This window comes from Vespula vulgaris, chromosome 10 (assembly GCF_905475345.1).
Source record: "Vespula vulgaris chromosome 10, iyVesVulg1.1, whole genome shotgun sequence".
Classification (NCBI taxonomy): Eukaryota; Metazoa; Arthropoda; class Insecta; order Hymenoptera; family Vespidae; genus Vespula; species Vespula vulgaris.
Window position 1 is genome coordinate 1,315,713 of NC_066595.1, and position 19,207 is coordinate 1,334,919.

At 27.5% G+C, this 19,207-nt stretch overlaps 3 protein-coding genes across 15 annotated transcripts; 2 read left to right on the forward strand and 1 right to left on the reverse strand.

The window, feature by feature from the left end:
• The first annotated feature begins 254 nt into the window (after positions 1 to 254).
• On the forward strand, positions 255 to 4,517 carry LOC127067342 (uncharacterized). Of its 6 annotated transcripts, XM_051002153.1 has the most exons (6): positions 326 to 547; positions 645 to 699; positions 840 to 942; positions 1,054 to 1,334; positions 1,403 to 1,706; positions 1,807 to 4,517. In XM_051002153.1, the coding sequence occupies exons 3-6, from the start codon at positions 939 to 941 to the stop codon at positions 3,465 to 3,467; spliced, it is 2,250 nt and encodes a 749-aa protein (XP_050858110.1). In that variant the 5' UTR covers positions 326 to 547; positions 645 to 699; positions 840 to 938; the 3' UTR covers positions 3,468 to 4,517. The 6 variants fall into 6 exon arrangements, with proteins under 6 accessions (XP_050858111.1, XP_050858110.1, XP_050858108.1 ...); XM_051002154.1 differs by lacking the exons at positions 326 to 547; positions 645 to 699 and adding an exon at positions 255 to 319; XM_051002151.1 differs by lacking the exon at positions 645 to 699 and having other exon boundaries at positions 326 to 581.
• Positions 4,518 to 5,183: 666 nt separating this feature from the next.
• LOC127067344 (probable E3 ubiquitin-protein ligase makorin-1) lies at positions 5,184 to 11,339 on the reverse strand. The gene is made up of 6 exons (XM_051002158.1): positions 10,811 to 11,339; positions 10,045 to 10,332; positions 9,448 to 9,787; positions 8,906 to 9,228; positions 8,659 to 8,815; positions 5,184 to 8,559 (listed from the first exon to the last, which is right to left on the reverse strand). The coding sequence occupies exons 1-6, from the start codon at positions 10,843 to 10,845 to the stop codon at positions 8,431 to 8,433; spliced, it is 1,272 nt and encodes a 423-aa protein (XP_050858115.1). The 5' UTR covers positions 10,846 to 11,339; the 3' UTR covers positions 5,184 to 8,430.
• A 524-nt stretch (positions 11,340 to 11,863) lies between these two features.
• On the forward strand, positions 11,864 to 18,789 carry LOC127067325 (zinc finger MYM-type protein 3). Of its 8 annotated transcripts, none has more exons than XM_051002128.1 (13): positions 11,864 to 12,009; positions 12,480 to 12,764; positions 12,843 to 15,066; positions 15,198 to 15,551; positions 15,636 to 16,450; positions 16,569 to 16,789; positions 16,886 to 17,118; positions 17,195 to 17,381; positions 17,527 to 17,652; positions 17,791 to 17,912; positions 17,981 to 18,128; positions 18,287 to 18,386; positions 18,504 to 18,789. In XM_051002128.1, the coding sequence occupies exons 3-13, from the start codon at positions 12,904 to 12,906 to the stop codon at positions 18,676 to 18,678; spliced, it is 4,644 nt and encodes a 1,547-aa protein (XP_050858085.1). In that variant the 5' UTR covers positions 11,864 to 12,009; positions 12,480 to 12,764; positions 12,843 to 12,903; the 3' UTR covers positions 18,679 to 18,789. The 8 variants fall into 8 exon arrangements, with proteins under 8 accessions (XP_050858085.1, XP_050858084.1, XP_050858080.1 ...); XM_051002127.1 differs by having other exon boundaries at positions 12,866 to 15,066; XM_051002123.1 differs by having other exon boundaries at positions 12,900 to 15,066.
• Positions 18,790 to 19,207: the final 418 nt, after the last annotated feature.

Consider the following 19,207-nt stretch of genomic DNA (forward strand, 5'->3'; position numbering starts at 1 on the left):
ATAAATATCTATGATAGAGATGATACACAAGATATAAATTCATAAAGTAATTATGCCATCTATTGAGAGAATTATACAATCATTTTTTGAAAGTAAAATCAAGTATCAATTTATAAACAATACATCAGGATAATAATATATTAGTTATTAATAATATTTAGTAATATTTTATAAAAGTAATATATATTAAATGCATTTACAGAAATTCCAGTATATTGATTGGTTATATATTGTTCTTTACAACGAACTTCATTGTGTAACCAATGATTACGTTATAAATGATTCTATTACTTCTTTATGCGATTGTTCATGAGAAAAGGTATTTATATGTCATCTTTCAAGAATTAGAGCGAGTTAGATGATCGAAATTTTTCAATCATCAATAAAAATAAATAGAGGAATAAAAGGATTGTGATTGAAGCATAACTATATGAAAAACTTATGCTATTGTGAGACGCACTCTAGTACAACTATTCACCTCTTCTTCATGTTGATTTTTAATACTGTACATAATTTTTATGCTAATAGTTAAAATTATCAAAATGAAGTGAGTTTACAATTCCAAGAACATCTATATATGGGTATATATTTCTATATATATTAAAGATGATAATAATAATAAAATATGATTTTTAACATTCTAGACATTTTATATCCATTATGAAGTTAATGGTGAAAATAATTTATCTTAATCAACAGGTTGCATTACAATTACTATAATATTTTTAATACGAATATTGCAATAACATATATAAAAATTCTGCTTATTATTTTTCAATATTTTATGAGGAATAAATATAGAACTTTGTATAAATTAAGTGATTTCATTTATATTTTAGATGGAGTAGTTATTTCTTTTGGTAATATAGAATGTACTAGATATATGACCGAGTAGTAAAGATTATAATCGCTACTATTTTGTATAATTTGGCAATAATATGGGTAAGTAAATAAATTTTTTATTTTATTAATAAATTAGATTTATTATAACAAATTTTGACTATTATTTTATTTTTAAGACAAATTAGTATAAACATCTATGTTTTTTAATAGTGATGGCAGGAAATGAAGGTGCGCCAGGATCTTTGGCAGAAGATTCGTTGTCTGCAAGATTACAATGGCTTCGTCAACGGCGTGAAGCACTACAAGAAAAACTAGCTCTGAAAAATACTGAATTAAAGAATCTTTGTATAGAAGAGGCAGAGTTAACAGGAGTTTTGCCACCAGAGATACCACTGGAGCCTGGAGAAAGTCCACCTACTTTTCGTAAAAAAGTTGGCACAGCATTTACGTATCCTCAGAATTTAATCAACAAATTAAAATCAAATGAAGCTGTAAGATCATTATATTTTGTATTCCATAACATATATATACATTAGAAAATTTATTTTATTATTGTAAGCAGGAAGAATCTGCTCTAGAATTAGAGCGGCAAGTTCAAATTGGTATAGTGGAAGCTGCCTTAGGAATTGTTAATGATCCTGCAGAAAGCAAAGCTGTACGCCGAAAGCATAGATTGGTTTATCAACAAGGTCAAAGAAGATTACAAGAATTGGAAGCACGTTTAAATTCTATACGTCAATCTCGTAATAAAACACATCGTACAGGACAATATCAACATACAATGACATGTAATTCTCAGTCACATTTGCAAAGCAATGTCAAGCATAGAACAAAGAAGCCTCGACCACCTCTTGACAGCACAGGTACTATATATAATTGTTTTATTTGTAATAAAAAAGGTGTGACATTAGAATCATTAACATTTTTGTCAAACTTCTGTTCATCATAACTGTTTTTATACAGGAAATGAAAGTTGTTTGGTCTCTACAAGAGCCATTACTCAAGAAGAAAATGTTAATCTAAATTTGATAGGAACAGAACAAAAATATCCTGGATATGAGGAACATCTTCCATTCACGAATGTTTATCATCATACTCATGATACTGGTTTTTCTTCTACAAGTCCTGTTGACCAACGACAAAATATTAAAACATCAGAGAATGATTTTAATGAGAATCATAATATTTATATTTTACCTGATCAATATCGTACTCGTACGTATTCTCATGGTAGTGGTGGTACACGTAATCAAAATCATTATCAGGATAATAATCGAGTATATCGTACCGTACCGAACACGTATAGTGAAGAAGAACGTCAAATAAGATATCGTCAATTTCAACAACAACAACAAAAACAACACGAATTACAAGAAGATTTTTATAATCATCAGCAATATGCAGAATATAAACAGCTTGATAGCGAAGTTCAACGAAAATCTAATCAACTATATTATGATAGAGAATTTCGTTCATCTCATCATGTACATACGCCAGAGTATCAATTACATTATAAAAATCAATCACAGTCATGGCAAAGAAAAGATCGTGACATGTCTACTAATAGAAATTTGAGATCTATGGGACCACCTGTTGATTCACATATGCCTCCAGGATGTTGGATGCGTTATGACGAAGAAATAATTTGGTGTCCTGATGAACAACTTGTGTCAGATAGATTTGGCAGCCTCGATCGTAGAAAACGAAATGGAGTGCAACATGTAGGAAATATAAACGCAGATACACAATCCCGATATCGAACAGTAACGATTGGAGGATCTAAAAATTCTGTACCTGCTGTATCCTACCCACAACCTACTATTCATTTATTACCTTTATCAGAACAAACACAAGTCAACAATAAAATTCTCCTACGTACTCAGTCTTTAGGAAGTGTAGAAACATGGCACTCCAATCGATCGCAGGAATCACAAGATGATAAGGATACTACTGATAATGTTAGCCGTAAAGGAAAAGAAAAAGAATGGTACGAAACGTCTTTAGATTCAGGTACAAGTCCTGCATTAGACCCAAGCTTATTAATTACACATAAAGCTATGCACTGCCAATCAAGCTCACCTGTATCATGTGCAAAAGATAGCGGTGTCATTAATACTGTTAATGATACTGCAAAAAATATTCATTCAAATTTGCAAGGACGTTGTAAGTTGGAAACATCTATTCAAGCACAAACGCATTTACAACCAACTCCTATTCGTTATGAGCATCGGCGGCCTAAAGTACTTGAAATTCCTGCAGAATCAAGAAAAATACAGGAAAACAATGATGAAGCAATTCTTATAAGATCTCCTCATAATTGTACCATAGTACAGGCAGGAAAATATCAGCCTTATAGAGAAGTTACTAAACCTTTTGAAATGTCCGACTTTTATAAATATTCGACTAAATTTCGGAAACGAAATGAAATTTCTGGGCAAACTTCATCAAATGAGAATTGTTTAGATTCCTATGTTGGAGATCTTGCTGGCTCTACCGATTTACAAAAAGAATCTAATTCTTCTAATTATGTACACAATGGTAACCTCACTAGTCCAGTACAAAAAAAGATCTACCAACCTGTTGAACGTATGACCTGTCAGCCTTATTTAACGAGTTTAAGATAGCTTTATTATAGAATATTGAAAAATATTGAGAGAAGAAAATATGATATATTCATATTTTCTTATTATAATAATGTATATATAATATTGCAATTTATAACTCAATTAGAAGGATAAGGCAAACAGAATTTGCTTAAATAGCAATTTTATAATACGATTTTTTTTCACTATACAATGTTTCATTTAAAGATATAATAGTTATTGCCTTTAAAATAAGTGCAATTATAATGTCTTATAATATATATATTATATTATAGTACACACACACACACACATATACACACACAGTAATATGCAAAAGAATGAAATATTATAAATTTATATTGAAATTAGAACGTACAAAAATTTTGTATTGAAAAAAGTGATAAATTTGTTAATTTATAATCTATATAACGACCTGAATATGATGACCTGAATATAGTGCCTTATTATCTTTTTAATATGCATATTTACGCACAAAACATATGTTATTAATTCTTGGTACTTAAAGCTATTAATTAGAAAATTCTTTTATTAAAAAAAAAAGAAAATTTCTAAACTATTTCTGTTTGCATTACAAGTATTATTGTAATTCAGCTGAGAAATATATGTAAATATATTAATAGTAAAAATCTTGTAAAAATTTATCATGTTATATACATCATAATAATATAGATAACAAATAGCATACACGAGAAATTGTTACTAAGGCGTTTAAATTTTTATTTGTATTACACAAATCATAATAGAGTGATGCTGAAATCAAATAAATATATATATAAAATATTAATACATAATATTATAATAATATTTAATCAAACTTTTAAGTGCCTACATTTATAAATTTAAGAGCCAAAGACTCTAAGGAAGACTATGTATCAAATATAATAATTTATCTTTTTTTATATCTATGTGTCTACGTGAATATAACGTCCACACATAAATAATTTATATAATATTAATGTTGCTAAAATTAAAGGTATAAAATAGTATAGCAATATCTTGATAACTATTTCACATAAATTTACATAAACTAATTTTATTTCAGAATTTTTAGCAATATTCACAATTGTCCTTTTAACTACAATTTTAATATCCCTTTTATATTCATAGCATTTATATGTTTAAATATTACTCGGTTTAAGATACAATTATCTTAATATCAGGTAAATATTAGATGATTATTATTTAATATACACTATATCAAATACTACATAGTTATGAGAATAAAATGATTACTGATTTCTTTAAACGTTTTTTATCATATGTGTAAATATAATCAACTATTACATTTAATAGTACTAAGTAGTATAAAAGTTTATCAAAAATGAATATTATAAAATATAATAAAATATTGAAAATTATATCAAAATTATTAATTTTACAGTACAATTAATAATTATATACTTGAAAAAAAAGAAACACATTTAAAAGACATGATATAAATAACGTGATGTCTATGAATAGATTCACTATATTTATTTTATTTTTCTACTTTTAATAACAAAAATATATATATTATCGTGTGAGAAATAAAATTAAAGCCAATTGTGACTTACTCTTATCATCGAACTTGTCTAATATACAAATTAATGACAACTAACAAGAGTTATCAATAATAGAGATGACTAAGAAATCTTAGTGTCTTCACAGGATCTTATTAATTATGCTCACAATATTGTAAATACTTAAAATCTTTAATACTTAGGGCACCCTATATAGCGGTGATAGAAAACTAAAAAACGATTTGTATTTATTTATTACAGAATAAATTGTGTTTTTCTTATAATTGTAATATAAACGTTCTATAATCAGTAATAATTTTAATTAATTAACAAGGGCATATATAGCTGACAGTGAGAAAGTGGGAATCATTAATATTAGAGGTGTTTACTACATGTATTGTGTGGCACACTTTTTAAAAAATATATAACATAGAAGAAATTCGTATCTAATCTTATTATATAAAGATAATATAAAATAATTTTAACTTACATTAAACATTTAAATGTAGAGACAAAAGAGTTCTCTTTTTATAATTTTTAGAATTTTTTTCTTACAGATATGCGTTGCCAATAATTTATTCATTTATTAATCCTCTTATATGAATTTTAATATTATTATTATTTTAATGCTCTTATAAGAAAAGCAATTTTAGGTATGATTATTTTTCATAATTATTTTGGAAATCAAAGCATAATAAATAAATATAAAAATTGCCTGTTTAAAACGATTACAAAAGAGACCTCCATAGTATAATTTATAAAAAAGCTATTAATATTAAGAATGTTATTTATCTCTCCTTTCTCATCCTCAAAATAAAAAATAACACAAAGCAATTATGATACATATCATATAGTACATATGTTCATCTTTCAGGATATAATATTAGTCAACATATATGTACCACAAAATATATCTTAAATACAATTAAACCATTATGCTCCAAATGTAAGGGTTACTGAATGTAAACTATATTGTACTAAGTACAGATAGAAAAAACATGAAAAACATTTTTAAGGTTTGACAAATACTTAATTAGTTTACAAAATAATATCGTATAAGTGAGATAATTAGTATGCGAGTTAATTTGGAATATAAATATATAATAAAACAAAAAATATAACAAATAACTCTAACAGGTACATATACATCGATTGTAGATGTTATCAGTACTAAATTTTTAATAAAGTCGCTCACAAGTAATTTTGTAAAAAGAATTTCGATAATTAACGTTATACTCTGACTTATATTAATATATATAATCTGACTGTACTTTTACATAAAATAATAACGAATACGTAATAAAATCGTAGACATATTCTTTATTAGGATAAAAGATAATAAACGTAGCCACTTTATTAAAATATTACGATATGGAATTATTATATAATGATAGACACATGCTGTTTTAAAAAAATAGTATTGAAAAGATAGTTTAAAAGTATATATGAAACATCCTATGAGAATATTACATCATAACAATGAATGAAAACAGTTTGATTAGATACTTAAAAAAATATTACAAATCTTTGTAAATTGAAAGCAATTATCAATATATTTCCATTATTGTTAATTTATGCAACTTTAATGGAGCTTTTTGCGCATTGCTACAATTATTCGTGTAGGATAATAGATAAATTTTTTGTTGCATGACGTAGACGTTATTAGGGACGTGCCGCTATTATATATAATATTTTTATAAAAACGTAATATATATAGAGATATCATTGGAATGCGGGCTATAAAATCAGTTAATTTCGTTATAATTCAAAGCCCGCTAAATGTAACAGTTCTTCATTGTTTGTCCACTAGCTTATAATTTCTGTGAAAGCCATGTTCAACCACTAATTTATTACTCACAAATAGTGCCAAAGTCTTTTTGTATCTCGTTCACTAATCTGTTTCACTTCATTCACACATCCTCACATATATATATATTTATATGAGCGTACGCATTTATATGAATAGTCTATCAGTATCAATTGTAGAGAATAACACTATACAATTTTAATAATTTAAAGAAATTTTTAAAGATTCGCAGAGCCATAATATAAGAGGTAGGCGGCAATGTATAACTGCAACTTTTAAAGTGAATAGTTGACAATATAGTATACTTATCAGATCTTCATTTGCTCTATATTTGATATAGTATACTGTTTTATTCTCCATAAATATGTATATAAATATTAATATTAAAAAATAATTTCTCATAGGTAAAAATATATTACAATAGTTTATTGGAAATAAATTACATTAACAATTTTTTTTTCAAGCATAACAAAACATCAAATTATAAAATGAAATTGTAAAAAGTATATACATTGTATGAAGAATATAAAATATTTAATGCTCTCATTTATTATAATTTTATCAGTTTTATGGAAACCATAACATAGGAAAAAAGTTGATCGTTACTAAAAAACTGAAACTAACTATAAAGTCCACACAGTTTGTATATTTTATGGAGAATAATATGATTCAACATTGAGTATGGATTAGAGCAAGACTGACTAAAATATTTTATATTGGAGGTTTATCATAATTTCAATTAAACAAACTCTAGCAATTATCACTTTTAATGTTACATTAATCTTGGCTCTCTTGATGCAACAAAAATTATGTTTCTATATCAGAATAAACACATAAGAGTTTATAATTTCTATACAATATTAATATAAATTAAACACATTAATGCGCATTTAGAATACTTTAAACCTTTCAGCGCTATGGACTTTATATTATTTCGAACTCGTATATACGTTCAAATATGAATGTATCAGAATATACTATAATCACGTATGCATTTTGTAATTATTTATATACCTAATCGTCATTTTAATACAAAGTAATCCGATCACATTATCGATAAACTTTAAATAAATATTTTTATTGAATATTTTGCAGTATACAATAGTGTGTGAAATAATATAGCGTACGATGCCGACAGAGCACACACATAAAACGTAAAAAAGTATTCAGTCCAGTGTGTTTTATCACAGTAAGTGGACAGCGCATTATATATGCGTGTCATTAAAAATTTCAGCGCTGAAAGGGTTAAGTATTCCGACGTACGATTCAATTAGAATATTTATAATCAATTATTAACTGCGGTAGAATTAGTTTTAACGTGAAAAAGAAATGATTCCACAGGTAATAGGATATTTAATAAGTACGTTCTATTGCTATAAATCTAAAACTTTGTATGACCAACTATTTGTAGTACTTATTTAAATTACCAAGCTTATAATCACGTATTGATCTTATGTGATTATCATTATTTGTAACACACGTACAAAAGGTGAAATGAAGCTGGGATATTTTTCAATATAATCACTCAAACAATTTGAATACTATTGATTCATTCCGCTGCTGAAACCACTAGACACGACAAATGAAATGAATAGTACTAGTAGCAGCAACAACGGCAGTGATAACAGTAGTATCAAAGCAGTGCTACAACAGTCAACTAGCACACTTAGCACAACTACAATGCTACTTCGTAATCAGACCAATCAGATTCTTCCGAGTCTGAAAAGAATGGTACAATATCTTCGAAATCTATATACATCAAGTGATCATCTCTGCCTTCAAGGAAGTCCCATAAGATCAATTGCTATGAGAAATAAATTCAATTTTACAATTAGAATCTTACCTAATAATTTAATATTATTAATTAAATATTTATTATAGTATTATAATAAGCTATACTTACTTGTATGATATCAGTATCGGAATCGGCATTACGACGCTGACGGACAGGTGGACCAACGTCTGTTTTAGTACCATCTGGTAAAGCGTGTAGATAAAAGCATTTATTACCAAATGGACACTTCCCACGACCTTTGTTAAAGTATTTGCAATCCTTAGTACTGCAATAAGCATATTTTATTATATATTTGTAAAAGAAAAAGGAAAAAAAACAAAAACAAACAAAACAAAATACATTTAAATTCCCTTACCTTAATGCATCTTTGTAATCCATGATTAATTTTTCTTTTTCTTCTTTTGTATCAACCCAGTACATACTAGGGCATACAAAATCAGAAGTGACACGGCATTCTGGACAAGCTCTTATTATTTTATTATCGAACTGTTTAGCTTGTCTCCATTTCCTGATGCAGGTTAAACAAAAACAGTGATTACAGTTTGGCAAAATACCAAACCTTTGTTCACGTGATGACTTTTCCATTATTGTTTCAAAACAGACACCGCAAGATTTTTCTCTGCTACGTTGAATAGCAAAAGATAGTTCCATGTCAACTTCATGTTGTTTAACACATGCCTATATAGGAATTGATATTATATATTGCAATATTTAATTACAATTCTACTACACATTATTTTATATATTAGCTTTTACTACTAGCTATATTCTTGTATGTTTGCTAATATATTTAGCAAGATTTAATATGAAGTATATCCCAGCTAATATTGAAGTTTAAGAAATTAAAAAACACTAATAAAATAGTAAATGAATTATAGTTGATAAATATACACTCACATTTGTATGCTTTTTCCGAAGTTCTTCATTATATGGATGAAGAGCTGCATGGCTACACAATTCGCAAATATTTCCATGCAGATATGTGCAGTTAGGTTTTTTACAAATTCCTGTAGCTTCAGCATATGGGCAAAGAGGTTCCAATGAAGGATCAGAAGCTTGACCAGTTGGATTTACAGCTTGAGCATATGAAAGTGGTTTGGATGTACCAGTTGATGTTCCTGAAGTATTAAACAATTCATTGTTGGATGTGGAAGAACCAGCAACTGATGAAACAGTTGAAGGTATAAATTCAGGAGCTTTGACCCATTCTTCAGCCACATGAATACTGTTGTCCTTGCTGCAAACATAAATAATTCTTACAATATTATTATACTCTAATAGAAAAAATGTTCCAACAAAATGTGTTTTGTAAATATACTTAAAGCTCAGGTCTTGGCTATATTAAAAGTTTATAATATTAAAGTAACAATTTCTTTTTATATTTTTCAATCATTATCGATCAGATACCAAGATCTGTGCTATATTATCCATAAGACCAAAGAGGAGAATACCTTTTAAATATAATTGTGACATAATATAGTATATGCGACATACGTATTTTTTAACTCCACTGAAGTTGAAGTAGTGGTAGTACGTTGTCTTAATGAAGAACTTTCTCGTAAATTGGTCTGTGTACAAGCATTATCAATGGTTTCAGAATTATGGAGAAAATGGCATTGATTGCCAAATTTGCATGTGCCATATTTAAAAAAGCGACAAGTAGAATTGGACGAAGGAGTGGACGATATTTCTGTGTCATTCGTGCTTGAATCGTGACGAGTAGTTTGAACATGGCGATATCGGCAGTTATTTCCTCCACGACACATGCCATTTTTAAAATATCTAAACATAATACAGATATGACATTGATATAAATATATATTTTCAAATCAAATTAATCTTTTCTTTATATTTTTAATATCAATTCTATTGAAGTATGACATCAAAGTAACTACAATTATAGTTTGGTGTATAACAATATATGATTTAATTAACTGTTTAATTAATTAATATCAACTAATATAACATATGTACGTATTATTTAACTAATAAAAAAGACATATTTATTAATAAAAGTTATACAACATTTCGTTGTTGAAATGAACTGCTGTTTTAGTTTAATAATTTAACAGATTTAAATTTCACGGTTGTAAACAGCTTAGGGAATTGTGTCAATATTTACATTAACTTGTTTACATATTATATATTTAATACACCTTGAATATAATGAATAATTCAATACGAAGATAAGTTTTAGTAATTTTTTCAAAGAATTGATAAAAGTCAATAGAGTTTTTGAAAATATAAGTTGATTTCTTACCGGCAAACAATACTATGTGTCCAATTGTCGGCCATTTTCTCAAGCTTCCGCCGTAACAATTGATCAACGACGCGTTCTCAAAGAGTCGCGTGTAAATGCCGTCGGGGATCTCGGTACGAATAAATTCACATGCGATGCAAAATAACCGTTTTTATTGAATCTTGAGGGTTCCTCACGAGATTTGAAATCAAACGTCCAACCGTCCAACACGCAGAAGCCCTTTCCTTGTCTCCTCCCAGAACCCTCAAGACCCTCCACGAATCCACGCTTTATTCCTTGTCAAGGGCTTACACTCTACCGTCTGCATACATCAATCTATTCGTATCGCTATTTGCTATCTCAAAGTAGTATTCTGCTAGTTAAAGAGTTATATGTACATAACACATATGCATTTAAGATACATTACACATATGCAAGTATTTAACCGAAGATGAATGCACAATAGTGTTGTATCGCGCATGCCTAAGGTCTTGTGAACCATATATACATACTTCTACTGTCTTTTTTCTTTTTGCTGAACATCGATAACAAAAAAAGCCTTTATATCTAAGATTAAAGTTATATTATATAATATCCTTATTTCTTAATAGCAATGATGCAAAAGTTCATGAAAAAAATAATCTTATAGAATTTCTTCGATAAAAGATCCTAAATTATTAATCTTCTCATCAATTTAAGCTGTTTACGCTCAATGAGCGCATCATCCGATTGGTTTAAAATTTAAACTATATTTGATTTATAAGCAGGATTATTTTTATGAAAAGAAACATCAATTAAACAATAATCATTAATATAATTTTTGAACAAACTATGTTCCGAAATGAATTGAATAGTTGCAGTTTCTTGAATAAATCATTCAGTTAGAGAATATTCAATTTTGTATAAACGAAATAGTTTGTATTTTCTTTGATAAAACCTTAAACCTTCTATTTGTTTATATATATATATATATATATATATATATATATATATATAATATTAATAATATGAAATGTAATTTCTTATTCTATCATTAAGCTCTTACCAACTGCTGCTATTTACAGATGCCGGTTGAAGATGACATATGAAATGGTTGGTAGTTACATGTATACATAGTTTGCCGCCACGATTGTTGCCTTAGCTATAACATTGTATATTTGAGTTATTTATACGAATAAAAGTCGAAAGAGATAAAGTGTGTTTTTTGTAATCAATAAAAGGTGATATTTCATTGACATATCGATTCGATATTCTTACCGTTTAAAATGTATTTTCTATTTTCAATGTAAAGATCGCGAAGTGAATAAAATTCTAAAAAAAAAAAATTATTCTTAAAAAGAATATTTATCATTAATTTTTATGTTCGTTTAATTATAAAATAATGTATGGAACATTCTTCGAAATTATTGTCAAAAGCATTTAAACGTTCAGAAATAACATTGAATTGTAAAATTGTACTCTAGGAGATTGTAAGTATTGAATACAATATGGCGTTCAAGTTGTCTTTGTCATCCTAACCTCAATTAATTATGCCGAACAAAATACAATACAACGAAGGAATTGTTTTTGAATTAATTGTATAAATATAAACAAAGCCATGTTGTGTGAAATGCGAATTATATAATACTTACAATTTTCTTAAAATGTTCTCGTATTATAATTTAATTAATATATTTTTTATGTTTTACAGCACTTGTTTTTCATCATTATTCTTTGTTACTTTGTCTGTAACTTGAGAGACAAAATGAATAAATAGCATATATACAAGAAGTGTGTAATATATCACACTAATTAATATCTAATTATAAATTTATTATTTCGATGGAATACAATGATATCGGTTGAAAATGTTATAATACATATGCATGAAGATATTAATATCAACTAAATTAGTTAAGAGGTCTTTGTACAAAAATATTGATATCCAATATAATGCAGAATGGATATTAATCTCAGCAGTATATAAGTTTTTACAGTAAGTTTAATTCAAATACTTTTATATATACAAATAAGTATTAATTCAGGTATATTATATATATATATTTTTTTTAAGTTTTTATTTCTTTCTAATTATAGGTATATAAAAGAACATAATTTTATGATTATTTAGAATAATGGATTCAAATATTGACATAACATCAACCCAAACATCTAACATATTATCTTTAGTACAAAATGATACAAGTTTAAAAACTAATAATGAAAATGAAAATTCCATAGAAAAATCTATATGTGAAACTCTAGAACCTGATCAAATAAATCTTGTAAATGAAGAAAATGTTAGTGCAAATATACAGTCAGATAAAATTATTTGTGATAAGGATGTAATTGTCGATACCAAGGAATCAAATGTTAAAAACACAAACACAAGAGAAACTGCAAATGATTCAAATGTACGTACAGATGAAATTTCAAAAGAATGTAATATAAAAACACAGGAATCCACTTCACAAATTACTAATAAACATATGGATCAGTCTCTTACAAATAAAGAGAATAACAGTTTAGCAATTCCTGATATCAATGTCTTAACTGAAATTTCGAGTGAACAATTAGAAACTATTAATTTAATAAATGAACATAATGTTAATGATCCAAAAGAAACGATATCACAAAATACTAATTCAAAGAACATAGAAGATTGTTCTCTACAAGAAGAAAATGTAAACAATACAGATGTAACTGATACACTTATGCAAGAATCTACAATAGGTATGGATAATACACAATCACTTACAAATGATACAGATACAAAAAGTAAAAACCCAGATGTACATGAAGATATTGATATATCAAACATAGATCAGGGAACATCTGATAAAAATGTATCTGTACCAGAAAATACTGAATTTGTACAATTCTCGCAAGACAAACATGGTGATTCTCAAATTGAAAATCAGTCTATAGATGCTGAAGATCCTTTCGCTGGAGACAATCTGACCTCTGAAAATGTTGAACAAATGGAAACAGATAGTCCTACAGAAACAAGTGTTGATTTTTCAAAGTTATGCGAACAAAGTGATATTCTTCAAAATATTGTTCATACAAGAGATATTGATTTTAATACAAAGTTAAATAATAGTGACAAAATGAATTCATTACAAGAGGATGACAGAGATAAGATTTCTCTTGATAATGAACATCATTCAGCTATTTCAAAAGAGTGTTCTGAATCTATGCCAAATAAGTCACATTCATCTGTAACAATCAATACAGAGAATAAAAGAATTCTTTCAGAAGAAGATATATTGCTAACAAATACTGCAGAATCTATTAACAGGTGTAATAAACATGTAAAAAAGGATGCAGGAACTGTAACACCAATGGAAACGGAAGAAGAACAATCTAATATATTACCTGGACAAGATGATGAATTGTGTATTATTCCAGATAGTATGAAAATGATAATACCAGAAAAAGTAATGGAAAAAGAAAATAATGATAAAAGTAAATCTACATTGGATGAAGTTGTTATTCAAGAAGTGGGACAAAAAGCAATTGCAGAAAGCATAGGAAGTACCATAATAAATCGTCAAGAAAGAACTATAGCAGACAATCATACTAACAAAGAGCAGATACAAAGTATACAAGAACAGCATACATATGTGGAGAAAGATGTGCCAATAACTACTGATGTTATAAATCTTGATGATGAATCTAAAAATTCTGAGATTGAAGAAATTTCATCAAAAGAAATGTGCAAACAGTGCAATGAAGAAAGATCGTGTAAAATTAAAGTAAAGATTGGCCTTGATACTTTCAATGTGTGTTCCAAAATATGTAAAACATTATTTAAAACTGCTAACAATAGAGCAACAGACATACCAAGTGATACAGTTAATTCAAAAAGAGATAAACGCTGTGCGAATTGTTTATTAATCATTGAATCAAATGATGAAAAAAATCTTTCATGGGAAACAATGGAATTTTGTAATGAAGAGTGTTTAGGAAGATTTCAAAATAAATATGGAAGTTATTGTAGAAATTGCAATGGTTCTGTTCAAGCAGTAAGTTTAGGAAAATATTGTGTACGTTTTGGTTATGATGTCAGACAATTTTGTTGCTCTACATGTTTAGAAGAGTTTAAAAAAGGTTTAAAAGTATGTAGTTACTGTCAAAAAGATATAAGTTCAGGTACAGAAGGTTTCTTAGCTCCTGTTGGTGACAAAGGACAATTTAAAGATTTTTGTACCCAAAACTGTATGGAAAAATATTCAAAAATGAGCTCTACTGATCTTCCAAATATAGAAAAAAAATCTTGTAGTGTCTGCCGAGAAGTAAGCACACATACTTGGTTGTTTATATGACACTATAACATAAAATCTAATATATACCTTATATATTATATATACTACACTTCCATTTTTTTTCTTCCACTTATAACATATACTTCCATTTTTTGTGATAGGAGAAACTTGTACATTGTGAAGTCCAATTAAATAGAGCTAATCCAGTAGCTATATGTAGTGAGCCATGTTTTGCAGCATTTAAGTTTGTGAACAAAGTTGATCCAGACCAATGCTCTACTTGCAAACAATTTTTTGAATTACAAAATAAGAAAAGTTTTGTTATCTTTTATGAAAATGAAGCCCATACATTTTGTAACAAAACGTGTTTAAATATATTTATAATTACAAATAGGAAAATAGTACCCTGTAATTGGTGCAAAGTAAAAAAATATAATTTTGATATGATTAAAAAAGAATTAAAAAATGGACAAATTATGATGATGTGTAGTTTAAATTGTTTAACATTATATCAGGTATGATATATTAATTTTTCTTAATCTATTCTATATTTTTTATTATATTGTAATTTTAAATACAAAAAATAATTAATTTCACAGGTATCTATTAATGCTGTATCAGCAAAACGTATAAATTGTGACTTCTGCAAAGAATTTTCTCAAGCACAATATCATTTAACTATGTCAGACGCAACAATACGCAATTTTTGTTCATATAATTGTGTCATGAATTTTCAATCTCAATATACAAAATCCCCAATAACAATACCGTCGAGTGATGATCCTGTTCCAACAGGAATGCCAAAACGGACAATGCCGCAAAGAACTACAAATCAGACTACATCAAAAGTGAATGAAATGCAGAATAAAAAAAATATGCCAGTTATATCTTCAGTGACAAGTTTAGCTACTATAGGAAATGGACAAGCCAGTCCATCTGCTACACAAAATAACGTGAATACCACAGTTCAAAATCAAGTGCCACAGATCATTTATAAACAACAGATTATCACAAGACCACCTAGCCCAACAAATATTCATAATAAAATTACTCAATGTAAACCCTTAATGCATACAAAGGGCGTTTCTGTACGTCCACATCCTTGCACTAAGTCGACGCAAACAGAAGAAACTCAACAGATGGTAATTCCAATACCAGTACCAATTTATGTTCCATATCCTGTACATATGTTTAGTATGCCTTTTCCAATACCATTACCTTTCCCAATTCCTATACCTGTCCCTGTTTTTATACCTACAACAAGAAATAGTACTAAAGGAATTTTTAAAGACATTAAAAGGATACAAGAAAAGATACCAGCTGATCCTTTTGAAGCTGAACTTCTTATGATGGCTGAAATGGTAGCTACAGAAAAAAAAACCAATGAGACTGATTCTGATTCAGCAGAAGATAGGTAAATATATAAAAGTAGTTTTTATAGAATACTAAAATAATATCAGTCTAAAAAAATTCACTTTTATTTTATGTTTAATTACATTTTTTCGGATCTCAATTTGGAAAACTTTTCTTAGGGATGATGATGGAGGTGATCATGATAATGCACATAGTGACAGCTTTAGTCCAGATGGTGTTGATTCTAATAATACTTTTGGTGATATGTTACAAATGGCATTAAAAATGGCTACTGGAGAATTGGATGAACCAGCAGTTGACTTAGAAGCTGCTTTAACACCAAATACAATAACAGCAACTCAAACTCCAGCACAATCTGAAGCACCTATAGATAACGATGGTATATCAAAGATAAATTTATTATTTTTAAATCTTATAACATTGATGTAGAAATAAGAAGTTCACATAAATAAAATATGATTTTTGTATATTATAGTTCAAATAGAACGTTCAATAACTGCTCGTGGCAGAAAACGAGTAGTTCCATACAAATCTCGATCTACTCCAAATAAGAAAAGTAGACGCGTTTCTGCTACTAATGATATGCCACTCATGCCTCCTCCAGAACCTCAGCCACCTCCTCAACCAAGAATTATGGAGCCTATAGAAAAGCCAGATGCCAATATGGCTTTAAAATATACATTTGGAGTTAATGCTTGGCGACAATGGGTAATTCTTTAAATATTACATTCAATTAAATGTATTAATTACATATGTACATTTTTTTCTATATTTGTTTAAACAGGTAGTAGCAAAAAATGCAGAATTAGAAAAACAAAGTACACCATTAAGGAAAATGAAACTATTTAAAACAGATCTTTTACAACTTACAGCAGATGAATTGAATTATTCATTGTGTCTTTTTGTAAAAGAAGTAAGAAAACCAAATGGTGCTGAATATGCTCCTGATACAATATACTACCTTTGTTTGGGTAAATAATATATTTTGAAGTTTGTAATTTTATTTAGTATTTATTTTAATTGTGTGTGTGTATGCGCGCGTGTACGTGTGCATGGTGTGTATGTGTATATATATAAGTATAAACTTATTAAAATACCTGCTTATGTTTGTTTCAGGAATACAACAATATTTATTTGAGAATAATAGAATAGATAATATTTTCACAGATTCGTATTATGAAAAATTTACAGACTGTCTAAATGAAGTTGCAAAGAAATTTTCTGTCCTTTATAATGATACACGTAAGGATGTTTAAGTCAATTATAAATATATTATTTTTTAATTTTTACAATTATTAAATAATTATTACATACAAAAAATTTCTATTTCATTTTATTATTTAAGTAACAATATTAAACAATCAATAATGTATATTGCAGAATATATTGTAACAAGAGTAGAGGAAGAACATTTGTGGGAATGTAAACAATTAGGTGCTCATTCACCACATGTACTTTTAAGTACACTTATGTTTTTTAACACAAAACATTTTAATCTTGTGGTAAGTATACACATATAATCATTATATAATATTATTTTGGAATACTATAAAAAATAATTTATTTGTAGACTGTAGAAGAACATATGCAATTATCTTTCTCTCATATTATGAAACATTGGAAACGAAATCCGGCAGCGCAGCCTGCAACAGTTGCTGGAAAAGTTCCAGGTTCACGAAATGTACTTTTAAGATTTTATCCACCACAGTCAGCTCTTGGTATGTATAAATTATATAAAAATTTTTTTATATATGCAGCGTTGTTTAATCGATCATTAAAATATATATAGATTTATTTCATCAGAGATTCATTGTAGATTTTATATAAATATGATTCATTTTATATAAAATGCTTCATTTTTATAACTTGTTTTTAGAAGCTAATTCACGGAAGAAGAAAGTTTACGAACAACAAGAAAATGAAGAAAATCCTTTAAGGTGTCCTGTCAAATTATATGAATTTTATTTATCTAAATGGTATGTATTTTTTTATCATGATATTTATATACAGAAGCTTAAATTTCTGAATTTTACCACTTTACCATTTATAATTGTGTTTACCATTAATATATTGTACATTAACATCTATTTCAGTCCAGAAAGTGTTAAAACGCGCAATGATGTTTTCTATTTATTGCCAGAAAGAAGTTGTGTACCCGATAGTCCAGTATGGTATTCGACATCACCACTTGCCAAGGAACATTTGGTAAAAATGTTATATCGCGTTAAAATGGTTAAAGAAATTAATGTAGCTCTATTGACTAGTTAGTTACATTCTCGCGAATTTCATTTCTGTTAATAGAGCAGAAAATCTAGAGATGTTAATCGTTTTTTATGTATGTTATCTTAAAAAACTAATAATTATAGATTACGGTGATTATGTATTGAAAATTAATTATTTGAATCTTATAATTTCTGTTGTAAATTTTTCACTTCCGAATAAACATAAATTCTTATTATAAACAAAATATAAGAAATACATACTTATTATATACAATATTGATTTATATTATTTAAGCAGAACGATTAAAAAAATATTTACATGAAACAGGGGAATAACAAAATATATATATGCAGAATTTAAACAGTTTTTCTTTGTGTAAACTGTTTTAAAAAGCAATAAATGTAATAGGCATAAAATATGAAATAATATAATAAACGTAAAATATTAAATACTGCATAGTACATATGCATAGGTAACAATTTATGTGAATGAAATGATCACGTAACTTCTATAGATTTTAATATAAATAGTTATTATTGGCCTGTATGTATATAACATCATTTATAAAGTAAAA